At 36.8% G+C, this 27,203-nt stretch overlaps 1 protein-coding gene across 12 annotated transcripts in view; it reads right to left on the reverse strand.

The window, feature by feature from the left end:
- Positions 1–348: 348 nt before the first annotated feature.
- Positions 349–27,203, reverse strand: part of COBLL1 (cordon-bleu WH2 repeat protein like 1) — a 77,898-nt gene continuing 51,043 nt past the window's right edge. For 11 of the 12 annotated variants that reach the window (XM_021528580.4, XM_077785001.2, XM_085585064.1 and 8 more), the window contains 9 exons: positions 26,988–27,082; positions 26,624–26,863; positions 18,444–18,588; positions 17,418–17,486; positions 11,924–12,182; positions 9,385–9,470; positions 6,425–8,040; positions 5,603–5,785; positions 349–2,861 (listed from right to left, as the gene is read on the reverse strand). In XM_021528580.4, the coding sequence (XP_021384255.3) occupies positions 2,775–2,861; positions 5,603–5,785; positions 6,425–8,040; positions 9,385–9,470; positions 11,924–12,182; positions 17,418–17,486; positions 18,444–18,588; positions 26,624–26,863; positions 26,988–27,082 (2,780 nt within the window). In that variant the 3' untranslated portion in view covers positions 349–2,774. The remainder of the gene's footprint in view (positions 2,862–5,602; positions 5,786–6,424; positions 8,041–9,384; positions 9,471–11,923; positions 12,183–17,417; positions 17,487–18,443; positions 18,589–26,623; positions 26,864–26,987; positions 27,083–27,203) is intronic. The other variant, XM_085585063.1, reaches the window with a different exon arrangement.

Here is a 27,203-nt window from a genome sequence, read left to right on the forward strand (position 1 = left end):
AATGCACCTTCACTGGGGCCTGCTGTTTTGTCTGGACAATTACACTGACATTTCATTTACTTCAGTATCCTGACTTTCATTCCTGAACATTCTGACTGCCATGCAAAAGCAAGGGGATTGTAAGAGGTATTGTGTAACTACTTGCCTCCTGTTGGAAAACATCTGTGATACATGTTGTCCAAACTCTAAGTTTGGGCTGAAAAAACACTCTGTTTACCCTGCATGTAAGGTATCCACAACAAAAATTAAATGCTGTCTAGCTTGGGCTTGCAGTTACTAGGAACACTTACTTCTTACTTGAGCAGAAATGTTTTTATGGTTGAATAATGAATAAACACATCAACAAGAGACTCTAGTAGACTTTAATAAAAGAGTGTAAGAAAAAAAAAGCATCTGTAGAAATACAATAACAAGATTTAAAAATGTCTTACATATACATTTTGGAAGAAGAGTGAAAGAGAAAGTTTAGCTAAACAAAACTGCCAGCTAGTAACAAGTCTCATTGAAGAGTTTCACAGTACTATAGCATGTGTAGACATTTCAATTAGTTATCAAGCAAGTTCAGTTACAAAAAGAAGAAACCCTAAAATTCAGGCAAGGTGGTTTTAATCTCTGTTACATAAGATGTTATTTGCCTTCAGGAATTCACATGAAAAGGCAGTTTATTTTTAATATACAGGACTAAAAAACATACAGCAGCACAGTTTTGTAGTTAAAACTAAAGAACAAAGTATGGTTATTTAAACTTTCCCCAAAATAAAAAATCAGACTATGTTGATTTGTTTGAAAAAGTGAAACATCATATATATTTGTATTAGCACAGATGGAGATTAAAATTATTTTATGAAATAACTTTGGTCACCTTGGCAGTGAATACCAACACAGGAAAAAACCCTGTAACTCCCACACACCCGAAGTACAAGGAAGAGAATATTTTCACAATGCAGTCCCTTCTCTGGCAGTTTCAGATCAGCATGGTGTCTACGTTTTAGGCATTCCTATACTTCAAATATCACAATGAGCACATACATGAATACAGGGAGCAAGTTACAATTTTCAAGTCTATCCCTCAAGACACAGTGAAATCTAGAATATAAGCCCCAGTTAGAAATTAGAAAAGCCCCTATATCTTTCATTTCACTATTTTCAAGTGAAGGGTGAAACTTTCTTTTGCAGTCAGACCCTGAAACAGATCTTTTGAACTACCATGTGAGCTTCCCCCACCCACAGAATGAACTCTTGATTGGAGGCAAGAACAAGGAGGACATGGAAGTGGTAACACACATTGACAAGGGACTAAGATACAGGAGAGAAAAGAGGAAAGAACAACAATGAAAGAATGTTCTTCAAATCTCTTCATGAATTTCTATTTACTAAAAAATTCCTTAAAGGGTTTCAGCATTAACACCATACTTGTAATTGGTAATTGGCTCTGTACTAGGAAAGTAATTAGACCTCCTTGAGATTATTGCACAAAAACCTGGCAGCAGTTTGAAAATGCACATCTAGATCAGTTTCTAAAACTGAGTTACATAATGTTTCTAAAGTACAATATATATATATTATTAGAGAATAAAAACTAAATACAATTGCTTAATTTTAAATCAAGTCCAGCACACAAATATTTTAATATGGCAAATACCCCAGGACTTGCTGCATGTATCCATAATGTAGCTATTTAATAATGAGTGTGGTCATATTTCCACCCCTCCCCCAAAATGTATAATCTTGACAAGAAACTCAAAACATAAAATATAACATCAAACATTTTCTTTTAATACATATTCCCAATTTTGTATTTGATGCTTAATCTATAAATATGATCTCCAACATAAGCATGATTTATGTGGTTTTGTGTTGCTTTTAGATTGAAATATCTTATATTAATAAGTCCAAAGCAGTTCATTTTTTAATTCACTTCTAGTGAAAAAATATTCTATTTCTTAAGTATCAAAACTGGAATTTGTTTTTTATTAGTAAGTGACTACATGTTGATGGTTACTTAAAGATAGAATTAGTTCACAAAAATTATTGCTTATCTGAGTGCTAGGTAAATACTATATACAGATATTTAAAGAGTAGTTGAAAAACATTATGTCATGCTATCGTTAAGAAAAGGTTTTGATTAGTACAAAAATTTCCAATAATTTATGTCCTGATATTTTTGTGTGTGCTACCAGGAAAAACAATTACAGGAGAGTAAAAATATAATCAAAATACATATCCCAATTACTGTCTGCTAAAGGAACAAAAATATCTAATTCTTTTAGACAGAAACCAAGTATTGCATTGAATTAAGATTTCTACTAATTACAATTTTAATTTAATAAAGTTATATGGAGGCAGCATGTGGTATATTTAAGTTCATACAATCTGTTAACGCAATACACAGTCAAAAATTAATTATTTTATATAAACCTTTTAGGTTGCTTCCAATCTGTAATTTCAGCATAGTGCTACATATTGTTCAGTCTTGAAGGCTAAAATCAAGAGTCTTCAATTCTCATTCTATCATAAGCAAAGCTCACCTACACCTTGTCTTAAAACTTTTTAGCAGCATAGTCAGCTTTATAAAGAGAAAAAGGCAAAATATTACTATAATTTAAATATTCTAATAATCTTTTCAAGGCATCAAAAGACCCAGCTTGAAATTGTTATTACCGTTGACAAAAATATATTAACATAATACTTGCATTTACACATTCAAAAATTTGTAGTTAGTATTAAGTTGGCCTATGAAGCAGTAGTAAAGTGCAAAATATTTGGTATAATATCTAGGGATTAGCCTTAGCTTCTGTGGAATACAAAGGATTAAGCCCAGCTCTTCCATTGACAGCTATGGTGTTTGATGGAGGACCAACCTGGAGGCACAGTGGGGGGGAAAAAAAGAAAAGAAAAATATTAAAGAAATGTTAACCTAAATTTCCAGATTTTTATCTCGCTAATATGTTACACAATGTTACTTCATTTAGTGTTTTTCTCATTGCAATGGAAGACCTCCTATATGATTTCTTAACTAAGCATATATTCCACAGAAGTGGAAACAGAAGACATTACTTAGAAATGTATTTTATCCTGACTAAAACTTTCATATATAACTATTCAAAAGACACATAATTCTTAGTCCTTCTCCACACCTGGTTGCAAAGAAGTACTAGAAAAATATCACTAAACCAAACATTTTTTATTAAATATTGAATAGACCTGATTTCTTACTAAATGTTCAAACACTTTATACCATGATAATGTTTCTTTTATCAGAAGCAAACCATAACTTTTAGCACAGATAGCCAAAGCTTGATTTTCAGTGGAACTGCATAACCCAACAGCCCCAAATGGAGTTAATGGGAGCTGTAGATGCTCCACTACCATGAGAACCACATACCACAGCACAGAGTTTACTAAACACAATGAAAACATTCTCAAGAGAAAAATCATTAAAAAGAAACCTCACTTGACCCATTTTAGGTTAGTAATTACTGAGGGCCCTATTGAACAGGAAAGACCAGCAACACAAAAGGCCACAGATCTCAGCACTGCATACTCACAACATATTTAGTAAAACAGCGGGTGAAAAAAACTAAAGAACTTGGCAAGTTGTGCCAGGATTTTATTTTTTAAATTACTCTCAGAGCTGCAAGAAGAGAGATTATGGTAAAAGGTAAAAAGAGAATCAAGTTCCTAACAGACATCTCTCATTGTTCAAATGGATCAGATTATTGCTCCTTTTCCTTACTGCAGCACAATACTAGAAGCTATGAGGTGTATGCATTCTAGAAATCCTCTCAATTCTCAAAAGCACTTTTGGGTGCAAATAAATTATTGATAAAAAATGCTTCATTTTTCTGTCCCACTACTGCCATTTTCCATGTTAAACATAAAACGAGACCATGTTTTTATTAAATCTGCTGTAGGCCAAAAAAATCTCTTTCTGCTGTCAGACATACCTGTACCACAGCATACGCATTCTGAGAGTGAAAAAGAACAGCATGTACAATTTTATGCTTGGCAAAACTTCAGTGAGTTCTTCACTGCATTTTGTTTGTGTTCCAGGGGTTTTTTTAAGACTGGTTCAGATTTCTGTGTGGCAGACTGCTCTTCTTTATGGTTACAGTTTCTTCATTATTGTAATTTCTTCTTAAAAAGTACAGTCCTTTGATCACCCCAGTCTCAACATGTAATTTACTGACAAAGCACATCTCCCACCCACAGAAGAGAAAGGGAGGGGAAAAGCAATTTCAGTCATTATCTCTCTCCCCTTCCCAATGCCATTCTTGTACCTAGACTGATAAAGACTATATGGGTCAACTCTGCACTAAGAACATTTCTATTTGAAAGAATGAATAAATAAATGACGTATCATATTACTCAGAATGCAATTATGCACTAGAAGAAAAAAAAAATCTTAAAAATATATGCAAATAAAATCCAAACATTATTTCTACTAGAACAGATTTTACCTCTAACAGATTCTGAACAATACAGCATTTTCTTAATCTTATCCTGTTTTTAATATGATTACTGACATGTAGTTAGAAGCAATTCTATATTCTGTATTATATACCATTTTTACTGACTAGAGATCAAACCCTACTTGAGCATGCTTGCAACTTTTCCAAGAAACTCACTCTTCCTATTCACTGTAGAAAGGATGGGAGATTTACAAGTCTCAGAGAGGCTGCTGCACTACTACACTGAAACAAAAACCTATGAAATGGAATGTTCCACTATCTGACCATTCACTGCGAGATTTTGATCTGAGGGAATCAAAGGCTTCCATAAAATAAACAAACATGTCCCTTGTATCCAGCTACCACAAAGGATTAGGTTCTTTCAAATGGAAAAGAGAATTTAATTGAATAGAAAAGATAATTGAATACTGAATTTCTTTGACCTTCTGCAATGAAAAATTATTCCTCAAAAGAGAATGCAAAATACTAATGCGAGGTCAAGAAAACTTCGCAAGACTATGATTTTCTGGTTGCAAACTTGAAATAGTACAGACTTTAAAAATGTAGACTGTTTTACCCAATAAGAGATATGTAGGTTAATTTTAGGAGAGAAAGTTTTTAACAAGAGGGATTAGAGGAAGATGCTCCTTCCAGGACTGTTGACAAAACATTGAGAAATAGCTTAGTTATGATGCCGAACAAATTAAGGACCTGATAAAGTGTAATAAATAGGAAAGTTGTCTTCAGAACTGTGTGTTATCTGCTGGCAAAAGGTTGTAGCCACTTCAGGTCTAGAACAAAGCTGCTTAGCAGGTTTCTAAAGCCAGACCATTTCAAACCATGTAAACACAAACAAGAAAAATTTTATGGACAAGATACTTAACGATAACCTAGAGATTTCTATTTCATTTCAGGAAGATTTTAATTATGTTTGTACAGTATGGAAACACAGACAGTTGAAGCTCTGTGGGTGCATTCACCAGTTTATTCTGCAAAACTCACCCTCTTCCCCACCTCCCTTCCCATTGTTAAGCGATCTCCTGGCAGCAGTTTATGCCAAAACTAACTGCTTTTAGAACCAGGCATTAGTATGGTAATTTTGAAGGAAGTACCAAGAGTTCTTTGTTTTGGATGCAATGATGAAAACTCACCCTTTTCAATTTGGCAGCAGCTTCTCCAGAGCGGATTGCAGCCAGCAGGCTCTGGTGGATCTGTTCGGGGTCAGCACGCGGGAGCGTCATCGCGGTTTGTCTCTTGGTGACAGGCCGTGGGTGCTCAGGGGAAGCACCTGACTGCGCCTGACTCTTCTGCTCACTATGCACATGGCTGCCTTTCTATAAAGGGAGGAAGTGAAAGGAAAAGAAGCCAAAAAGTTTTATCTGAATTAGTTATAAATGGAAATCTGAAACAACCTGGCACAAGGTTGCATAGCAAACGGCTGCCATTCTAGTGTTTGCTTGGTTCAAGATTTCTGACATCAGCCACATTCCCAGCATAGCACATAGTTTTTCTCTCAAGTAATTCTGCTAGCAAAACTTTATAGCTCCATTCAACTGTGCTTGTGACATGGCCACCTGAAGCCAAATGGATCACACCACCCAGAATTAAATTTAAGAAGCCAACACACAGAACTGTAAAGAAAAAATTGTAAAAACTCCAAACATAAAAATAAGTATTACACAGAATACGTGACTATATAATTTACAGTTCTTTAAAGTAGGGGATGCTAATTATGGCAGGAAATAATTATTTCCAATCATCTGAATGATGTTGCTTTTATTTTTAACATTCCCTGCATTCCTGCACATCATTACAATGCTGTGCTACTGGTGGACAGCAGGTGGACAGTGTTGGTTTTCCCTGCACAAACACAGCGCTTTCTGGCCAGGGAGCGGTTCAGAAACAAGCCTTTACACCGCTTGCACGTGATGGCACTGGAGCCACAGCCAGTTAGTATTGGAAATAAAGTTTACCTTGTCCATTAGATTATTTTGTGACCCCGTTGTTACGGTCTGTAAGGAAGGACTTTTCACTTCAGGCATGGAGGTAGCTGAGGAGAATCCAGCTGCCAAAGGGACAGAGGAGAGTTCCACTGGACACTCCTCTCTCGGTGCCTGGCTAGTGATCGTACGTGTCTTATTGAATGATTGTGACCTTTTGACTGCAGATGAGACAGCAAGAGCAAAAGGGGATGGTCTTGAACTGGAGTATGGCTTTGGAACTGCAAAAGTTCTGAGAGTTTTTAGATTCAGTGGTGCTGGAGGACAGGAGGGAACATTTAAAGGCTTATTACTTTTAACAGAAGTGGAAGGTTCAATGATTTTTCCATCATCAACTTTTTCTTGATCTGCAGGAGGAGAGGGAATATTTGTTTTTTGTAAAGCCAAAGAAGTCAAATCAGATGATGAGATTTTTTTACCCATCTCTGTATTCTTAACTTCATTTTGAATTGAATTAGGAGCACAGACTGTGCTTCTGGCAAGTGCAGATGTCACATAGTGACCTGAAGCTCTTCGTTGCATCTGCAGATAAAAAGAACTAGGCTTCATTGTAGGACTTAATGGACTTAATGCGTTTGACTTGTCCTGAGTCTCAGAAGAAGCATTTGTATTATCCAAGTTTAGCATCAGTGGGACAGGCTGCCTGAAAGACTCTCTTTCCATCTGGTTGCTCTCAGTAGTAATCTCAGCTCCAGAGGTCACAGTATGTTCAGAAATGCTGTTCACTCTCTGCAGAACACCATTTGCTGCTGCAGCTTCATTTTGTGAACCAACCTGTAAAGGACCCACACTTTCTGACAGATGAGGAATTTCATTTTGCACTATGAATTCCTTGGGGTCTTCCAAAGTAGATACCTCTTGATCCTTATGATCTGATGGAACTTCTGATTCCCAGCTCTTCATCATTTCTAAGAATTTTGGAGGCACTATCTTATAAGTAGTCATCCCAATTTTTGGTATGTAATCCCTAGTAATTTCATTAGCAGGTTTGGGTTTGGGTTTAGGTTTGGTGTCCTGTCTATAAAAAGGCTGATCTTTTACTGGAGAGTCATCTGCAGTTTCAGGAGTTGTTTCTGGTGAAGCAAAATCACTGCCATTTATACAGATGTGACTCTGGTCTTCTATTGGAATTACTTTTTTATGAGTAACTTCTTGTGTCTTAAGATTTTGTTCCATTGAAGTATCTTCACTCTCTTGATGCATTCCATGCATCTCATGAGCAAGGGAGCTGTTCTTATCTCTGTTGTGTTGAGGAACCAGTTTTCTAAATGTGGATGATTCAACACCCTGAGGAACAGTGATTTCCTTCTGTGCAGTCCTTCCCAAATTGCTGTCCAAAGTCTGGATTCCAACATCCTGAGTTTTTACTGTGTCCAAGGCAGTTGCATTTGTTTTGCCATCTTGCTTTTCTGAAATCAGTTGAGGATAATTCCTATGACTTACAGAGGTGTCATTTTTACATGCTTGGCAGTTTGATAGTCTGTCAACTTCAAGCTTGTTATTCTCTCTAAAATCTACTGTTTTAATTTTGGCTGTCTGAAATTCTTTCCCTTCTTCTGTTGTTGGAAGGAGTTTTGTATCGCTATGATCTTTAAGTTAAAGAAAGATTCCAAAATTAATACAAATGCCAAAAAGATTCATGCTTCCTTATTACATCATGAAGCTCTGCATCCAGTGTATTTAGTAACAATTACTAGCTTCTCACTGATGCTAATATTTCCCCTAACCCTTTTAAAGATCTATTTATATTTGACTAATATTGTCAAATAATTGTATTCTAACTCAAGTATTTTTCCTTAATAAACAGGTTACAGATGCCATGCATCAACTTAATAGAAAAAACTATTCTAGAACAATATAAAAAGTGCTAATGAATTCCAGTTAATTTTATAGGCATCAGTGACTCAAGAGATCAAGGACTATTCAATATTGACTTAGATGCAGTTTTTATTTAGTTCTACACATTTGTGGCTCCTGTTCCTAAGTTTTAATGTTACAAATCTTGTCAACTACACCTTATGTATTTGTACAAGGTAACAATTGAAAAACATATGGACAAGAGCAATTGGCCAAACCTATTTTTCCTACCCTTTAGTTGGTCTGATAATTCAATATTCTACCCGTGGACTAAACATATGATCATCTCCCAAACACATGAATATTTTGGTCAAATTCTGACCAAAACACACTATTGGTAAAAATGACATTTTTCAGGAATAGTCATATGGAGTGGTATTTTGTAGGAGGAAAAAAGACTCACTTCATGTATGCTATAAAATGGTAGTTAAAATTTATATCACATACAAACAGGACTTGTGTTCTTATGATTTATTAACAGAGGTGTACTGAGTATAAAAGACTATAGAAGGCCTAATATATAAATCTGAAAATCAGTGTCACAAAAGAGCAAAATAAATCAGTCAGGTCACTAAACCCACAGAGAAATTTATGACCCATTAGATGCACAGGATGTCGTCATTTTGTTTCAGATCAGTGTGTCACTTTCTTTTTATTTGTGCTTCAAAATATTTGCATTTTCACGCAGAAAACTCACTCTAATTTCATAAGCAAAGAACAACTGATGCCTTCTTCTTCCCCAGTGGGGTGTGGCAGCCATGTCACCCCATGTGGCAGGATTACCTTTGTGGCCAACCTTCCCCCTCCTCAGCACTGTCCCACCCACACCATCCTATAACAGCATGATGCAGCTTTGACTACAGCTAAAACAAAAATATATTAAATACAAACCCAAAAAAAACCCAAACTGCAGCCAATTCTTGCCACCTCATCTCAAAGAAAATAGACTAGAGCTAGAGCAAGTGTAAAGAAAATAATCTGATTATAACAATCCAAGAGTTGACTATGTAGCCATTTCTTCAAAGGAATAGGAAAGTTCAAGCTTCAAGTATTAACAACAGGAAGGAACTACTCACCATCAGTTTTATTTTGATCTAAAATTTTAAGCTTCCTGTCTGTTTGAAATCCAGCATCCTCACTGCTTATCTTAGTCTGTAGTCCTCTGCAAAGCACAACAGTACAGTAAATATGCTAGTATCATCCATTTCAGCAAACACAAGGAATGATGCAAGAGAACTGGCAATATTCTCCAAACACAGATGGACAAAACAGAACTGCTCTGCCAAACACTGGAATACTCAACAGAATCAATTAAAAAAAAAGAAAAACCATGAGGAAATGCTGCCATGATATTTTACCAAAATGACATGCAGCTACACTTGCTTCTGTGTAAGCAGATGATCAGTCTTCCCTTGTCTTCTCCCCCTCTTGTTTACATGTGCAGTTTGAACAACCCACTTTCCAATAGCAACTCCATTCCAGTGAAGCCACAATGATTTTTCACTCGTATAAAGTGTTCTCACACCCCCCAATTTAAAATGTGTCCCTGGCTTTGTCCCCACCACGCTGCACGAGACACTGACTGTGAACACATGAAGTGAGCAGCACAGACTTCTCAATTCAAGAAATACCTTGAGAACAACAAATAAACAAACATACAACATGGTTCTTCCATTCTAAACATCTTGGAAAACATACAATGTCTATTTTCCTCGTTTTGTGGGGGACAAGAGAACTGCAAAACTTCTCATCTTTTTGGGTGTGAGGGGACGTATTAAGTCCTTGGCTTCAAAAGGTGAATAAAAAAGGCAAAAACACTTCAAAATTTCTTGATAAAATGTTATTAAAACTTCAAACTTTATTCAATATATTTTTATAATATGTAGTTAGAAATACTGGCATTATGAAGATTCCAAATTATTTGCCACATCAAATGCATTAGTTATCAGAACCAGTGCTTTGAGCTGACACATCTGCTTTGAATAATTTAAAATTATACATTTCTCAATAACCATCCATGCTGATGTTGTCTGTATAGTCCCAAACACACTGTAAGTGTCCCATAAATTGCTGAACAGGAGCATATACTCCCAAAATTATTGTTGGACGAAAGTTAAAGCTCAGTCCTGCACTCTGTTCTCTTCCTTAGCTCTGTTCCTTTTAACAGAGCTGGGTGACTGAGCTAAACTAGATGCTGAACTAGATTTTTAATAGGAATTTAAAAAAAAAAAATCAAACCAAAATCCACCAAACCCAAAAGCCACAAAACACCTGGGAGTATCATTACAGAAATTAGTGGTTTTGACTGTAGTATTTTGCAAATATCCCAGGCTGGATTAAAAAGAAACACTTTTCAAAGTAACTACACCTTATACATAAAGATCAAAATTATCTAAAGCTTTTCAGAAATAGAATGTCAGAGAAACCCCACTCCTCATTTTAGAATCCCCAAGATATTTCAGGTAGCAATTGCCAAACTCTAAAGCCAGAGTGTGCAGTACCTTCTACCTAACCATCACCAGGATTATAAGACATGAAAGGTTGCTACCAATTCATAGGGGGGGAGGGAAAAACATCCCCTGGACAAGAAGGCAAACTGGCCCAATAACACAGGCCTGACAAAATGCAAATTCAAGACAATTTATTAGATTGCCCAAACAGAAGAAACACCCAAGCAACTGGGACAGTATTCACCAGGACAGAATATCAAAGATTTTTGCAAAGCCACATTTGTCCTTGGACTGACAAAAACATCCCTTCAAATACGAGTTAAGCCTCTCTTTACTACCTTGAAAGTTCTTGGCTACTAGGGCAGTCACACGTTTTGGCTTCAGTACAATAATCGAAATAGTTCTTTCAATTTAATTTGGGAACAGTAGCCAGCTTAGTTGCCCCAGGGAACAGAGAAATAGTGAATTACATTAACACAATGGGACTTCTCTGGACAATCAACATTTATTTCAAGCAGGCACTAACTCATGTTGGAAACCTGCTGAGTCAGGTAGTTTAACAAACATGCTGAAGGGCAAAGGTACAGCATCACCAGAAGGGAAAAAGAGCAGTTAAGGAAACTAATGTGTTTATTCTTTAAAAAAGCTGAATTAACTTGTTTTCCTGAGAGCAAATGGATTGAGACAGGTCAAGACCACATATAAGGAAAAGAAAATATAAAAATTAAAGCCAAAACAAATATGCAAGCGATAAGAATCGTGCCCAAAAAAACAGAAAAGGTTGATGTATCCATTTTCCCCATCTGCAAGAATGAATTTGTATATTTTTATTTAAATAATTAATCCAAAATTCTTGCAGCATGCTGCTCTAGTAAATACACTGGGCATTTTAGAGCTGGATTCAGCTTTTCTGGGCTCCAGGTGTTTGAGTAGTAAGGAAAGGGAAGATTAAACAGAACTGCAGAACACTTCATTGTCATTTTTGTTGAAAAGCTGCATGAATTACTGTGCACAGAAGAGTGCTACAATGAAAGCTAAGCATATTAAGGCTCATTCCTCTCACAATTCTCTATTCTGTGCTTCACAATGAAACAGCACTCTGCATTTTATTTGCCTCCCCCATTGTCCCCCCAATGCTCCTGTCTTTGTCACAAAACGTACTTACTTGCCATCTGTGCTCATATTTTCTTGTTTTTCTTCTTTGAAGCTTTGCGAGTTGTCTGTGGGAACACTGCCAGGAACAGGAGCTGATGAAGCAGGATAATTTTTGTCGTTTTCCAGTGATACCTCAGCAGAGCTGAAGGCTGCAATAACCTCTCCTATCCCAGGAGAAGTATTGGTACTTCCACTGTCCTCTCCCTGTTGCACACCCATCTCCTCCCTTTCATCAATTTCTTCCAGGTTGTATTCTGAGCTCCTTACATCTACAGTCAAAAGAAAGGAAAAGAAAGTAAAAATACCCCCAAACTAACAAAACTGAAACCAACCCACAGCTCTGAATGCAGGTTGTAGATTAAAAGGGATTGTTCAAGGCAGCCTAAATAGTTTGAAGAAGGAAAACGGATTTTTTTTTCTTTGTAATTCATACAAATTCTTAAAAATAATTTAAAATTTAGGAGATTCATTCAGACTTCACGGAATTCTGTGTTTCTTTTCAATTCTCTCTCTTGACACAAGACTATGCTGATCACCATGGTACTGTCCATCTGGTTCTATATTCTGTACTATATTCTATCTATATTCTGTACCTACTGTAAAACATTTTCCATATTTAACTCAAGTATTGAATTAAGATTGTTATATATATTTTTAGTTATCTCATAACTCCAACTTTCATGGAGGTGGACAGTTGCTTTTACCCAGACTTCTTGTACTTCCATTAGCTCTCCAGTGAGTTTTAAAATGCACAGTTCCTCTATGTCAGAGTAGGAATATTCAAGAACTAAAGAGTAACCAAAATACCAAAAAACCAAAATTTTGTCCATGGTTTGAACAAGTTTCACCACCACTATCAAAAATTTCCCATAACCATCCTAAGCATATTAAAGTGACTTGTGCAGTGCTTCATATTACAGTACAAAAATAAAGTTCATAGGAAAGTGCTAATCCATTAAAATACTGACATTTGCAACCAGAGAACAGTTAAACTGAAAGGTTGAGTTGCTGGATTATGACACAGATAAATCAGTGTACTGTAACTAATAAATACACCTGACCAGGGTACTCCCATCAGCTTTGGGAGCACTGACACCTGTTAGGGACAAGCCTTGCACTTGGACAATTAGGTCTCAGTCTAAGCAGCATCAGTAAATTTCCAAGTGTAAACCAAAGTCAACAAAGAAAACAAAAAGAAATACTGGAAAGTTGCAGATCCCAGAGTACCAAAAAAAAAAAAAAAAAAAGTTAGACTGACAAAAATATTAGACTGACTTTTTTTAGCAGCTGGTATCCTACAATGCTTCCAGTGCCTCTAGAGAAGGTAGAGGTTATAGAAAAGTATTAAGAGAATGTATGTATTGGAGAAAAGCTCAGTACAGAACAGAAACTTTGGTGTTAGGGTCATTAGTTAAGAGTTCAGTAATACCAAAGACATTCATTCAAAGTTACAGAGAAACTACAAAAGCCAAATATTTTACTGTTTAATTCTTGGTTCTATATTGCAATCTTGTAATAGTGTTTTGTTACACATTAAGCAATGTGATCAACACATGCCATAGTGCTGAATGCAGAGGCAATTTAGATCCCCAAGGAAAGAAAGGCAAGACTGCAAAGTGGTACACGTGAGCTTTTTCCATGTGGTTTCAGCACAGGTACATACAAATATGTCACACTGGTATTACAGGTTTACTAGTTATAAGGGCCTTCTCTTCCTTTCATCATCCACCAACCCCTTTTCCACCTAGAGAACACTCATACCCAGCAGCCTTATACTTTGGGGCATCATTTGGGTGGTGACAGTATCATTTCATGTGTGACAAGTTAAATCTATATCTGTCAAAATGAACAAAGCATAACAGAATGTGAGCAAACACTGAACCAGCTAAGATTATCCCACAACCCATAACTGGCTCTCCAGAACATTGCCTCCTTCACTGGTGAGACCTATTATGCCATGGGCCTGAGCCATCACCAATGACAGGAACAAAGACTGAGATTTTCAGTCTAAATGCTCTATGGAAACCTGAATTAGACAACAAAGAATAGACTTCTGACAAGAGAAATGGAAGCATTCTGGAGCTGCTGTGGCTTTGTGCCCAGGCACTGCTGGCACTTCTCTGCTGCTTTTCCTCTGGAGAGGACCGTAACAAAGGCTGAGTTGTATCTATACTCCTGGGATGGAAACTTAGCTTGGGTTGTAGGAGACATTCCTGACATTCCTGCTATGTGAAAGTCTGTTCTTTGCTGTGCTAGAAACACTTCCAAGCGCTGGGGTCAACTAACCTGACCTACAAATGGATAATACCAAACAAAAACAGCCCTCACACTTTTTAAAGAATGCTCTACCTCATCTGTCAGCATAAGATCAGCCCTGCTTGCTAGTGGATTTTCATCTGTTACTGAGTCTCATTCCAGACCTCGGCTGTCACTGCTGTAGCAGAATAAAACCTGAATACATTTGAACACAAACAACACTAAACAGCCATCCTTCACTTATGTCATGCAGGTAAGTCCCTAGGGGAGCAGTTCAGATTCAGATTTGTTTCCAAACCCTCAGTCTACAGCATTTACATGCAGCATATTGCCAGAAAGAACTTACAGTAATACTGGCTATATAGTGTTGCCTTACTGCTTATACACCTTATCCATAGTTCTGTATGTAATTTAAATTGCATAGTTTATTCTCTTGGACATTAGTCACTGGGTTTTAAGTAGCTCTTAATCAATATAGTTAGAGTGTGTCAGTATGAAGGCAGATCTATAGGTAGTACACACACATATAAACACAATCACACACACCCCTGGTGACTGACATACCACCTACACGTCTTCTTTTTGTTCTAAGTATACCCCATGCCCAGCAGAGACCAGGCTGCTGCTACTCTGCACATAAGCACCAGAGCTGGAAAGCCTGACTACATCAAATCTGCTCTTGACTCTACTGCCCCTAACAAGGTGCTTAGAAATACTGTAACCAAAAGGATTATATCAAGGGATTTGTTTGATGGAAAGTTTTCTAAAAATCTCTGATTTCAAAATTCACTCTGAATACTTTTTTAACTTTCTTCCCTAGAAAAATAAAGACTAAGCATTAATTAAACCTTGGGAAGGTGAACAAAAATCATAACTGATAAAGAGAATTGTTGTTTATAATCCCAAATGTCCATATTACTTCTCTGTCAATGCTTATTCTAGTAGATGTGTGTCTTCAAACTACTTTTGTCAAGGTACACACTGTTTTGACAGCATGGGAAAACTGTCATTTCACAAGAGAAATGTTGCCTATTCCATACTATATAATGTATATGTGTCTACGTAGTGCATAGCTAACAGACATTATTGAACACTGCAAATTGAACACTTGAAGTGGTTTATTTTAGGGCAAAAGGTAATGCTGTATTTGCACCCTAGGTTTTTTGCTTATTTGCTAAAGTAGCACTGCACAACAGAAGCACTCTGGAATGCAGTTACAGCCAATCAAAAACTCACAATGCTTCCCAGATGCCTGACAATCAAAGCGGTATTAATCCAAGTGGAAGGAACTCCTGGGTTTTTGTAAAGTTAAAATTATGTCCAACTTTGCAATTTAAGTGATACTGAACTATTTTATCCATTTAAAACAATACCCAAACATGGACAATTTTCAGACTAGGAATAGGACAGGTGTACTGCATGTGATTTTGCTGCAGGTTAATATCGGTTCTCACAGCATGAGGGGCTTTGCTAAAAGGACCCTTTATACACAGGCCTCATGACAGTTTCAGAGATGCCACCAGAGAGCAGCAGTATCCCATGAGAAAAAAAAGAGGCAACGAAGCTGTTCTATGTGACTTATATGTACGTTAAAAAAAAACCTGCACTACATTAAGTCTTCACCAAAGGACACTGCATGAAGAAGGAAAACTAGAGACTGAAGATTGTCACTAACTGCAAAGGTAAATCCAAGGGCTCAACATAGATTGCTCTAAGCCCAGTAAAGATGATTAACTTTTTCTATTTCTTTCCATTAGAGCTTAAATTAAAATATTTAATTACAGAACTCAAATGCCTCAAGCAGAAGTTTTTAAATCTATGGAAAAACATACAAGCCATTTCTTTGATCTTCATGGTTGCTTACAGCACTTGGACATTACAGTAATGGGAAAGGAAAAAATTCTAGCACTGATCAACGATCTTAAGACAGAAACAAGAACAAGAAAACAAATAAAAATTATTTAAAATCACAGTATGATACTGCTCATCTTAGACCCATTGCATGTAAATGGACAGTTTTCAACACACAAAATTCAATACTAGTAAGCAAACCACTCAGATTATTCTCTTTCATCTGCTGCAACAGCAAAGACAAGGAAAGGTTACAACTTTGTGAGATCTTCAACCCCAGATTCCACAGTATAGGTTCATACTCCCAATTATTACATTACATATTGTTTCTACTCAATGTCTTTTCCAACAATTTACATAAATTGCCCTAAATGCAAACCAAGCCCAAGTTTACTGATTACTTATTTTTTATTTTCCCCCGTTTGCCACAGACCTAGCATCCTAGCAGATGACTTTCAGCTCTTGTGGTACATTTTTGTTTTATCACTCCAAACAATTTGACTGGCATCCAGAATAAAACAGCAGGAAGACTACTTAAAAATTCCTGTCAACTATCACAGCAGCCGAGTGCTTAGCCTCATATAATGACAGTGGCACTCCACAGGCTTAGCATTTATATACTTCATTCTTATTAAACATTGAAGAATTATTTTTTTCAGACTGCACTGGCACTGATTATTCTAAAAGCTTTTGCAAATTTTAGAAGACTTCTAGATGTTGTATACTGTAACTGAACCCCATGGTCTGGTGCTTACAAACAACAGTATTTCACAGTACAAAGTGCATAAATTTAGAAAAGCATTATGTTCAGCAGCTAAATAATTGTGTTTTAAACAGCTATACTTTCATAAATCACATTTTACCCATAACACCCAACAAATAATTTAATGTAGAAACAACTATTTATGCATTCAGTTTAGATTTACAACTTATGTTTTCAAAGGCTGTTCAGATGCCAACCAAAAGCCAGGCACAGATTTGCTCCTGCCTCAATGTTATGCAGGTCAAGGGCAGCACAAGGCAAGGTTCTAAAAACAACACTGGGCTTTAGCTCTTGAAAAGCTTGTTATGAGGTACAAAAAAAATATCACAGAAATTCTGGATAGTTCTTCTCTGTAATTTGTAAGGAAGAGAGAGAGAAATCAGGGATAATGTTTAGTTTATTAAATGTAAAGCACAGATAGCAATACAAAGTATTTTGCATTTATTTCTGTAGACAACAAAGGTAAAATATTATTGTTGTAGAAAGATGCATTTTTACTTCAAAGGAAAACTTAATTGATCTGAAGCATTAAAATGAGTTCTACATTTATCTGTAGTATAGTAATTTATTGCTACAAATGATTATAACTTGCCATGAAGTAAATGTTATCAGTACTTTTGTGGAAACAACCAACCTGTTCCAGGTTGCATTTCAGTGGCTTTTCCTTCTGCTTTAGTGGAGGCTGATTCTGTTGACTCTGTTACTGCAAAAAGTGAAGCAACAACCTTTACCATCTCTCAGTTTCAGCACCAACAAAAGTTCTAGATATGTTAAGATTATGGTCATACAGAATAGTGATTTCTTCAAGAAACACTTCTGAAACAATTGGTGCTCATTGTCACATTTTCCAGATATTTTAATCTCAACTCTTAGATATTTTTGAACCAGAAAACTGAAGTTTTGATCAAATGTAGGAATTATAAAAAAACAAGTGGACTTTCTCTAATATTCTTGTAGTCAGTCCATTTGCTATTATACTCTCTCTGATCCAAAGAAGCTAATCTTTTCTCCCCACCCCAAGCAGTCTACCTGAGCAACATAAACACAATGCTATACTTAACCTAACCATAATTAATTTGGTACTGTCTGGGTTTTTTTCTAATTTGCATGCTCTAAATACCTCTCTTTCTTCTTGTGGGAAAATAACAGAGGATTGATGAGGAGGACTCTAAACACACTCAAGTGACTTGCTGTAGGGGTGCAAAACCCCACATATATGATATTAATTGCTCTTTAATCATGTGTGTCTGACAAGTGGAACACCTGTGTTCAGATAACATAGGCCTGTGATAGACTTACAAGGCATCTTATGGGACATGCTGGAGATTCCTGCCCTGCTGTGGGTAAGATCAAAGCACTGTGGTAAATACACCTGTGCGAATCCCTGACACAGAGGAAGGGAGCAGGTTTGGCAATCATCTGGCATGGATGGAGCTCTGTGGTGCCTGTGCTCCCACTTGGGTTCCCACCTGGGCACCTCTGCCCGGGCGCTGCTTTGAGGCTTCCCCAGTTGGTGAGGTAACAGAAATAAATGCGTTCTTTCCATCTGCACTTTTGTGGTTGCTCACTTGAGGTTCTGATCTCATAAGGTGGCGTTACCTTAATGTTTAGTCAGCTATACTTTCTGTTGCCTTCCAATTAAACAGCATAAAAAGATTACCAGGCTCATTACTGCTTTCACTTTGATCTTCTGGTGCTCGGGAGGGTGGTGAGGGCGCCCTGCGCTTCATCCTGCGCAGCGAGGAGTTCACGGAAGCAGAGTCACCGGGCGGCAGGGAGCCCTTCCGCACTAATCCCACAGGGGCCTGCCAAGGGAGACACCGCAGGAAGATTATTTGCAAAACAGCTCCAGTAAGTGTTCTCCAAAAGTATTTATAATATTCATTTGGGAAAGAAAGAAGGCATTACCAAATGTATTGTGTTTTTCATCTTAATGCCTCCAAGGAGTTGTTTTTTTTTAAAAAAAGAATTTTTTTCTCGAGTAATTGAATATATTCAGATGTGCAACATAGAGCAATAAAAGAAAATCAATTGTTACATAGAGTCTAAAAGATAATTTGAATTTTTTTTATGCCCAAAGGCTATTCTACAAACCCAAAATAAATCTTTTCTAAAAGTAGCTAAAATCATTGTGGAAAGAAGTTTCAACTACATCCTAGCACAACAGCATTACACAGTGTTTCCTCCCCCACTCTTTCAACAGCAGTCTTAATTGGCCTGTATACGTAATTAGTATGAATTTCTTTCCCTCATTGAAATATCTGAACTTTCACAAAAATTTTTGCAATGCCTGATTTCAAAACTCATCAAGTACAACTGTCTTAGAATACTTAACAAAATTAAATTTAGTTAAAATTTAGTAAAGTTGCAAAAAAAAGTTATAGTACCTACTGATGTTACAGCATAGTAATGTCCTCATTATTGTAGCAAAAGTAAAAAATCTTAATTCACAAATAATCAAAACAATTTAAAAATGGACAAAAGATACCTGCTGAAAACCTCATATTTTTATGATATAGCAGACCAATCACATTTTATGCTGTTTTTAGAAATACATTACCTGTCTCAGAAAGACAGTGGTTGTAAATTTGCCTGCCATTCTTAACTACAGTTTGCCTTATGCTGAAGAAAATTATATCCACATCTATTAGAAAGACAATGTTCAGGATCCCAGCAATAAAGGAATGCATTTTGGAACTGGACACAGTTGCCTGTTTCTGTAGTAATTCTGATACCTATCACTTGTCTCCTCAACAATAAAATAAAATCCTGCAGTGACATTCATTTCTGTCTAGAAGGATCCACACAGCAGTTGGGTGTGGGGTCATCTCCAGAGAACTCCTCTGTGCTTCAATTAACCAGCCCACTTCACAAAGGAACAGAGAAGGCATAAAGACAGCCACATAATCTTGTTGCACTGACAATCCTTTCAAAAACATCAGACAATAGAATTGTTGATCGTGTCAATTTTCATGGAAAAGATGTTTATCATTTAGAAGGCTATGACTGAACAAATATCCAAAGATTCCACAGTAAGTGGGATATTAAAGACCAAAAGCTACACCATTTGGTTTTATACAATCAAATCTATAAAGAAAATGAAAACAGAAAAGATACTGTCACAGGGTGTTGTCTGTCAGGCAGTGTTTGGCAGCTCCCATGAGATTGCAGTACAATACCTGAATGAATGAACAGGGCTTTGAATGAAAAACTATCCTCTGAGCCACCCTGGGCATCCTCAGTCATGTGCTTTGTCCCACCCTGGTATCAGGTACAACAGATCCACAGATACTGCACTACAAGGAGCACCACAGCCCAACAACGTACACACAGTTCCACCCAGCACTTTAATGCCAAAGCAAGAAACTCAAACCTTTTCCAGCAAAGCAAGAGTCAGGGTTTAAGGGAGAAAACACAAAGCACAAGGTGGAATGTTCTTTTAAGAACACCAGAGGATAGGAACACAGCACTCCTAATTAAAAATACTTGCATGCTTCAGTAGTTTTTGAACAAGACAATTTCTAGATTAAAATGTCACACAACAAAAAACACTTTACACTTTTATAATTTCTTATTCACAGTTCCAAAATAGGTCTCAAAAAGTAAAAATAATTATCAGTATTCAGCCTTTGAATTTATTCAGGAGGGGATATCAAATACAATATTATTTCCCCAAATGAGGCTTTTTTTGTTGCTGAAGCATTTCCTCCTCACAGCTGGGCTGTTGTGTTTGTCTCCTCTCTGGCAGCTGTGCTCAGGCTGCAGCCCCCTGCTCTGCACAAAGGAAAATTTCCCCATTCCGAGGGCTGCACCTCTCGTGCTCCCCCAGCGACTCGGCTGGCACCGAGCTCTGCGCACGCTCGCCCGGCTGAGCAGATGCCACCAGAGTTCCCTTCTGCACACAACAAGTGTGTGTAGGGTGGGGGGGAATGTTCTCAGCATAAGAGCACAAATGCTACTAGAAGATTTTTATAAGTCTTTCTACTGCCCTTTGCATCCAAAGAAACAATTTGCAAAGAGAGATTTCAAGAAAGTACTAAATGTTCCAGTTAAGGTTCAAGTGTTGAACAGATTTTCTCAGGAATTATTCAACATATGAATATTAAGAGCTTTCAAATCCTAACAAAGGCTGTAAAGTGAAAATAGTACTTTAAACAGATGGAAAAAAATTAAAATTACGTTATTAAGACATATCTGACAAAGCTTTGGAATATACATCTGGGTGTTCATGTGTCATACCAACTGCCTATGATAACCAGCGCTTTATTAGTTACATTTAAATTAAAATTCTTGTTTGGATCACTAAAGTAATTAACTGTGTTTTTGCAGAAACACCAGTGAACTGTCATAACTTTTTTAACATATGCAGGAGTTCTACATTTAACACCATACACCCTCTTCATCCTGCAAAAAGTAAAGGTGGATATGAAAACCTTTTAGTCTCAAATTTGGCACCAAATCCCACCCAAAAGCAAGCACTAGTAGATGCCAGTGCTTCTCAAGTTCCAGCCTCTGTAAGCAGTGGCAGACGTAGTGCCTTGCCCTTCTTTTCATTTCAAAAAATGCAAAGAAAGATAATCAAAGCACAGTAATTTTGAAGTTGCAATAGAAGCAAAAAACCAAAAAGCACTTGGGAATGCCCCACAGTGGTAGCTGAGCATTTCAGTGTGCTGGAAAGCCTACCTCATACCACGGGTCACTGGACAGAGATTTTCATATCACATCCTACCTCTTTTGCTCCATAAATATCTTTGTTTAACAGAGATATATAGGTGACTGTATCATGCAGGGATAGCAAAGCGCATTGCTACTCATATTGCTAATATTTCTTTCTTCCCTTTCTATATGCAGGCATATGCCCAAGGAGTAACAGCAAAAAAATATGTATTTGCTCCTACAATAACTCATGCACTCAATTTCTATTACATGGCTTAAGCTTCCTAAAATACTTAAAACTTATCCTAAGTACTACAAAGGAAGTAATACACCTCTAACCCATTGGAATGAAAGACATACAGAATGTATTTGAAGAAACTCAGCTGGTGATATTCTGTCGAAACAACAAATATGACTATTTTCCCCTAGGATTTATCTTTCTGGTACAGAAGCAAATACAATAAAGGAGTAAAGTTACACATTTGATATACTGAAAAGTGAATGCATACAACATTCATCACCAATTCTGAAACATTTCAGAATAATATCAGATTATCTTCATGCAAACTTCAGGTAGTCCTGAGCACTCTCATCCCTGATCTACTCCAAAACTTCCCTGCTGTCCATCATGCTCAATGCATCATTGCCCAACACCTCCTTTAACGAGCTGACCATCAAGTTGCAGGCAAGCAAGCCTCTGGTGTAATTTTTCAGCTTATAACTCACCCCTCACAGAAATCCTAACTAAGCTGTCCTGGGACACTGGCTAAAAAGATCTTTTCAGAAGTACTTTATGGTTTAGTTTCTTCCCACCCTTCCCCCATTCTCCCATCTTCTTCTTCCCTTTCTTTTTTAAGAGGTAGCCTGGAGATTTAGATTTCTTTAGGAGCTAAGTTTGTGAAAGTAACAGCAATTCGAATTTCTAGAGTTGAGAAGTTTTATCCATTATTTTAAGCTGTAAATGTTTTAACTAAAAATCCTCACTTGCTCCTACCCAAGCATAGTTTACACATGTCCCTAACAATAACCTTACCCTGTTAACAGGGTAAGGAGAGAAACATTCATGGGATAAAATGCAGATGTATCAGTCTAGCTTTTATAAATAAAGCAGTAGGAAGAAAATCAGCTGAGGCATTTTGGGCATAATCAAATACTTTTCTTTTAAAGAAGTGTTATTACTAGAAAATTGCAATCACTTTTATGAAAACTGTGAAGATACACACACACTAAATTATACAACAACACTTTGCAAAAACCCTTGACAGTCCTCTCTACTTGCCAGTGTATTTAAACTTGCTAGTTCTAAACATACTTCTGACCAAAGTCATCTTGCCCAGAACTAGAACTGACAAATAAGCAAGAAATTTCAATATTAGAGACCAGCAGGCTCATTTCCCACTTGACTGAACATAGAAATTTGCTGGACAAACACTAACCATTTAAGCTTACTAAACATCTTCCAAATCTCATGTAGAAAAATAAGCAAATCATGCTAAGTAATAACTTGTAAAAGGTACTCTGTCTTCCACTGTACTATTTTCTCCCCTAAAAATAGGACCATGCCCCTAAAAACTAATTCTATAATCACCTTGAAATAGAGGCAGAAAAATTCCAACCCTCCTATCAGAATATTAGCTGTTCACACAAAGAGAAAGCAGTTTCTTTAGTGGAAAATTAGCAGAGAAACTGCAGATGGTAAACATTAAAACTTTTTTTAATACTGTGAGAAACTGGACTACAATATGTTGAGAATTTGAAGAAAGACAACAGTGAGAACCCTGTTCCCTTAAAGTTAGCTCATTTCACTGTTGTCTGATGTTACTACTTTGACACATTCCTCTCAAACCTAGGCAGACAGTTCATCCAGGCAAACCTGACATTTCACTTTGTCTTCCCTGTGGATGTTACAAAAGAGATTTGTCCCTAATGGCACCCATGCAGATGGTCATCCTGGTCAGTAGAAGAAATAAAGTACGTGTCCAGTCTGCCAAGTAAATTGAAGTGCAGGCTATGGAACTTAGGCATTGTTAAAAGCAGTATGATTTACTATGAGATGCTTCTTGTAGGGGAAAAACAGAAAAAAAAAATAACCTTTACAAAAAAAGTGTATCTTCACTTTTGTAAATTAGCTTCATTGGACACTGAAGTTGCAGCAAATTTCCCAGACATGCTAAATATCCCAGTGAACACACCAATCAGCCTGGTGAGCAACCTGAGAGAGACTAAGTCCTACCAGCAGGATACACATTTTCAACAGCAGAGAATATAACAGACCAAATTCTTATATTGTTCATAATGAAATACTTGTGATCTAGTGTGACCATTGTACTGGCCTCATTTACTGAGAGCTGACCAGGATTAAGGGAGACATTTGGAAATAACTTGGTCCAACCTTCTGTTGAAAACAAGGTCTTCGACTTTTTTGTTGGTTATTCCTACATCCTGGCAAGGAACAGCTCATACATTTCCAGCAAAGAAACTTCTGCCATTTCTTATGAGTGAGCTATTCCAACAGTCAGTTCTCACAGTGGTGAGCTTTGTTCTTCAGTCTGAATGGAATTTCCTCTGGAGAAGCTAATGCCCATTGGTTCTCATCCTGCCATATGCACCCTTGTGAAGAATATACCTCAGATCTCCCTGTAGCACCATCTAGATATCAGAAGAATGTGGTTAGGTCCTATCTGAGCCTTCTTTCCATTAAAACATTTATTTTCTCCAAATCCTTAAACATCATGGTGGCCTATTCTCTGTCTCTGTCTTGAATTACAGAAAACAAATCTGGACACATGGTGCAGGTGTAATATAAAATTACTGAGTATACTGGATTCAAGGAGGATGACATGACCAGACCCCAGCCTTTACTGGTGCCTGTATTGGTGCTTACTGGTGCTACTGAAGCTGTACTTCAGTCCAGATAAAGAATTTCATATGCATCTTTTTTAACTCTCACTGCCTCCCTGAGTGGCAGCTGGAGTACCTGCCTCTGCCCATTTTGGTGACTTCAAGTTTGTTGAAAGTGGATTCAGTTCCATGATGTAGATTGTTTATAAAGATATTTAACAGTACTGGCCATATTACAACTTCTTGGGAGCTCCACATTACAACCAGTCTGACTTGGAGCCATTATCCTCACTGTTTGAACTGCAGCCACTTTTTGTCCTATCTTGTGCTTCTTCTGTCCAGTTTGTATCTCACTTTTTCAAGAAAAAAAAATTGAGGTAGATGAACACCTTGCTAAAATAAAAGGTAGATGACTTCATCCTTTACCCTTGGATTTCTGCTTGCCACTAATTTACAAACTTCTTGCTCATGAATCTTCTGCCACTTGTAGTGCCAAGCTTGCTTTTGCATTTCTAAGAGAACCGCTGCATGTCCAAGAAGTATCTGTGTATTTCTTTCTGGGAATTGTTCTTTCCACTTTTATTTTTGAACTTAAGTTCTTTCAGTAGCACATTTAAATAAGACTATTTAAAAACACTTAAGTGTTTGTTTTTATGTCTATTCCTATTCTCAATTAGGAGAATGGACTTCTCTTGTACTGCAGGAAGGCTGTCTCTGAAGATGTCTCTGTACTCTTCCAAGCAGCAATTTTATTCTCCAAGTAAGTCTCCCATGGGATCCTTATCAAGAGTTCCCTGATCAAGTTGAGCAATATGTACCATGCCAAATTCATTCATTAGATGATAGAAAGGTAGATACCACAAGACAAAATATTTTACTTGATTTTAAAAAATTCAAAGGAAGAAGTGCTACATTTTCTGAAAAATCACTGTGCAATCAAATCCTGAGTGAGAAGTCACCTTAAAAAAGGCATGTCAAAGGCCTCTAAGTTTCAAGTGTGCTGCACAAAGTACTATAAAATAGAAAATATACACAAAAATATAACTTTATTTGTAAGCTATTCAACTTCAGTCAGATCACTTTGGATCACTAAGAAATGTAAGTACAAAATAATAAATCTAAGCAATTGTTTGAGTGACAGCCAAGCTGTCATACATTACTTTAGACATAACAGGATAATAATCATTTAAAGCATGTTAACATTAATAATCTATTTTTTAAGAAACTGAACTCAATTAAAAGAGAAATATGGTGAAGTAAAAAAGCCAAGACATTATTTTCTTACTCTCCCCAAAGGTTCCTTTTACTAAAATTCAGAAAGAAACTTTTATCTTCTTCAAATGATAAAGATTTTCAGCAGGACACAATGCACAAAAGCAGAACTTCTGTTAAACAGTGCTCTCTTGTGGTTCTGTGCATCAGTGAAAGACTAAATTATTGTATAAAGGTAGTCACAGTCTCAAATTTCTTGTCACCAAGTCTAACCCAAAATTAATTCCTCAGACCTGGACTTCATTTAGTTCTGCATTTGATTTTTCTAGCATGTCAATAAGCTCATATCCAAAGACCACCTTTAGATACTGTATTCAAAGGAAATTAGGAAATAATTTTTAAAATATAGATAACAAAAATTTTAACCTTGATCTTTTATTGGAATTCACAATTGACAATATGTGCAATACCAGGTTAACAGTTAATGCATCAGTTCTCACCAATTCACACACAGGCAGAATTTCTTCATGTCCTGGAAAATATATATACATACATACATATACACACACACATACATACATATAGATATACATATATGTTTATGTTACCCAAATATGTAGCCCAGATCTCTTTGCTTAAATAAAATGCAACCCAATTTTTAAAATAAAAAACTTATTTTAACTTGCTGGGAACAATGTTTAGACTGCTCCCCATGTCCGCTTTTTTCTACAATAGAGCATAAAGAACAAACTGCTCATTTTCTCATGTAACTAAAACATTCAAAATTAACAGGAATAATTAACTCAAATTACTAGTTATAATAAAGTGAGACCACCTTCTCATATTTCAATATATAAAGTATTCATCGAAAAGAACAAAAAAGTGCTTACAAGACTAATTTACATAAGAAGTTGGTTTTACCTTTTCAAAATACAGCAGCTATTTTTGGTGATAAAGTTTAAAAGGAATGCATCAATCAATTTCTATAGTTATTTTCTAGCTGAAATTTTTTAAGGCAATTACTTCATTTTTATTTTCCATTTATTTCAAGCCTCATCATATAGTAACAACAGGGTTATCAGGGCTGTTATGTCTGCACTTTTTTAGAGAAGTGAAGCAAATGTAACTGACCTGGTCACTCCTATGAAAGCTGTTGGATTTCACAATATCAGATGCTGGTCTGCCCTGGGCTCGCGCGAGCTCCTGGGGAGCGCTCTGAGAGCTGGGCATGGGCGGCAGAGGAGCTCTCCGCTTCTTCGGCATTTCCGCAGGCAGAGTGCTCGAGTCGTACTGCTTGCTGACAGTGTTCGATCTCGTGATGAACGTTGGCCTTGGCTTGCTCATCAATGGAGTTGCTGGGGCACTGGCAGCCTTGAGGTGTGGGAAGTAAAAAGAAACCTAAGTTGCATGTATTTTCTAGAAAATAATCAACAGTATTGATTGCTCAATCTGAATATGGTTCTAGAAGTTTTCCTTATACAAAGTTACACCTTACTTGTTCTCTTTTCTTCTTGTTTCGTTGAAAAAAGCTGAAAAATCCTTTGTTTTCTTTTTCCTTCAGAACATCTATGTTTTCAGATTGGTAGGAGCCTAAAATAGAAAACAATAGTTCCACACATTATTTTGTGCAGAGATTATTTCTCCTGCATTCTTACTATTTCACCGTGTCATAAACCTCCTGCAATGACACACAAAACACATCATAAACCAC

This window comes from Lonchura striata, chromosome 7, assembly GCF_050655825.1.
Source record: "Lonchura striata isolate lonStrDom1 chromosome 7, ASM5065582v1, whole genome shotgun sequence".
NCBI lineage: Eukaryota > Metazoa > Chordata > Aves > Passeriformes > Estrildidae > Lonchura > Lonchura striata.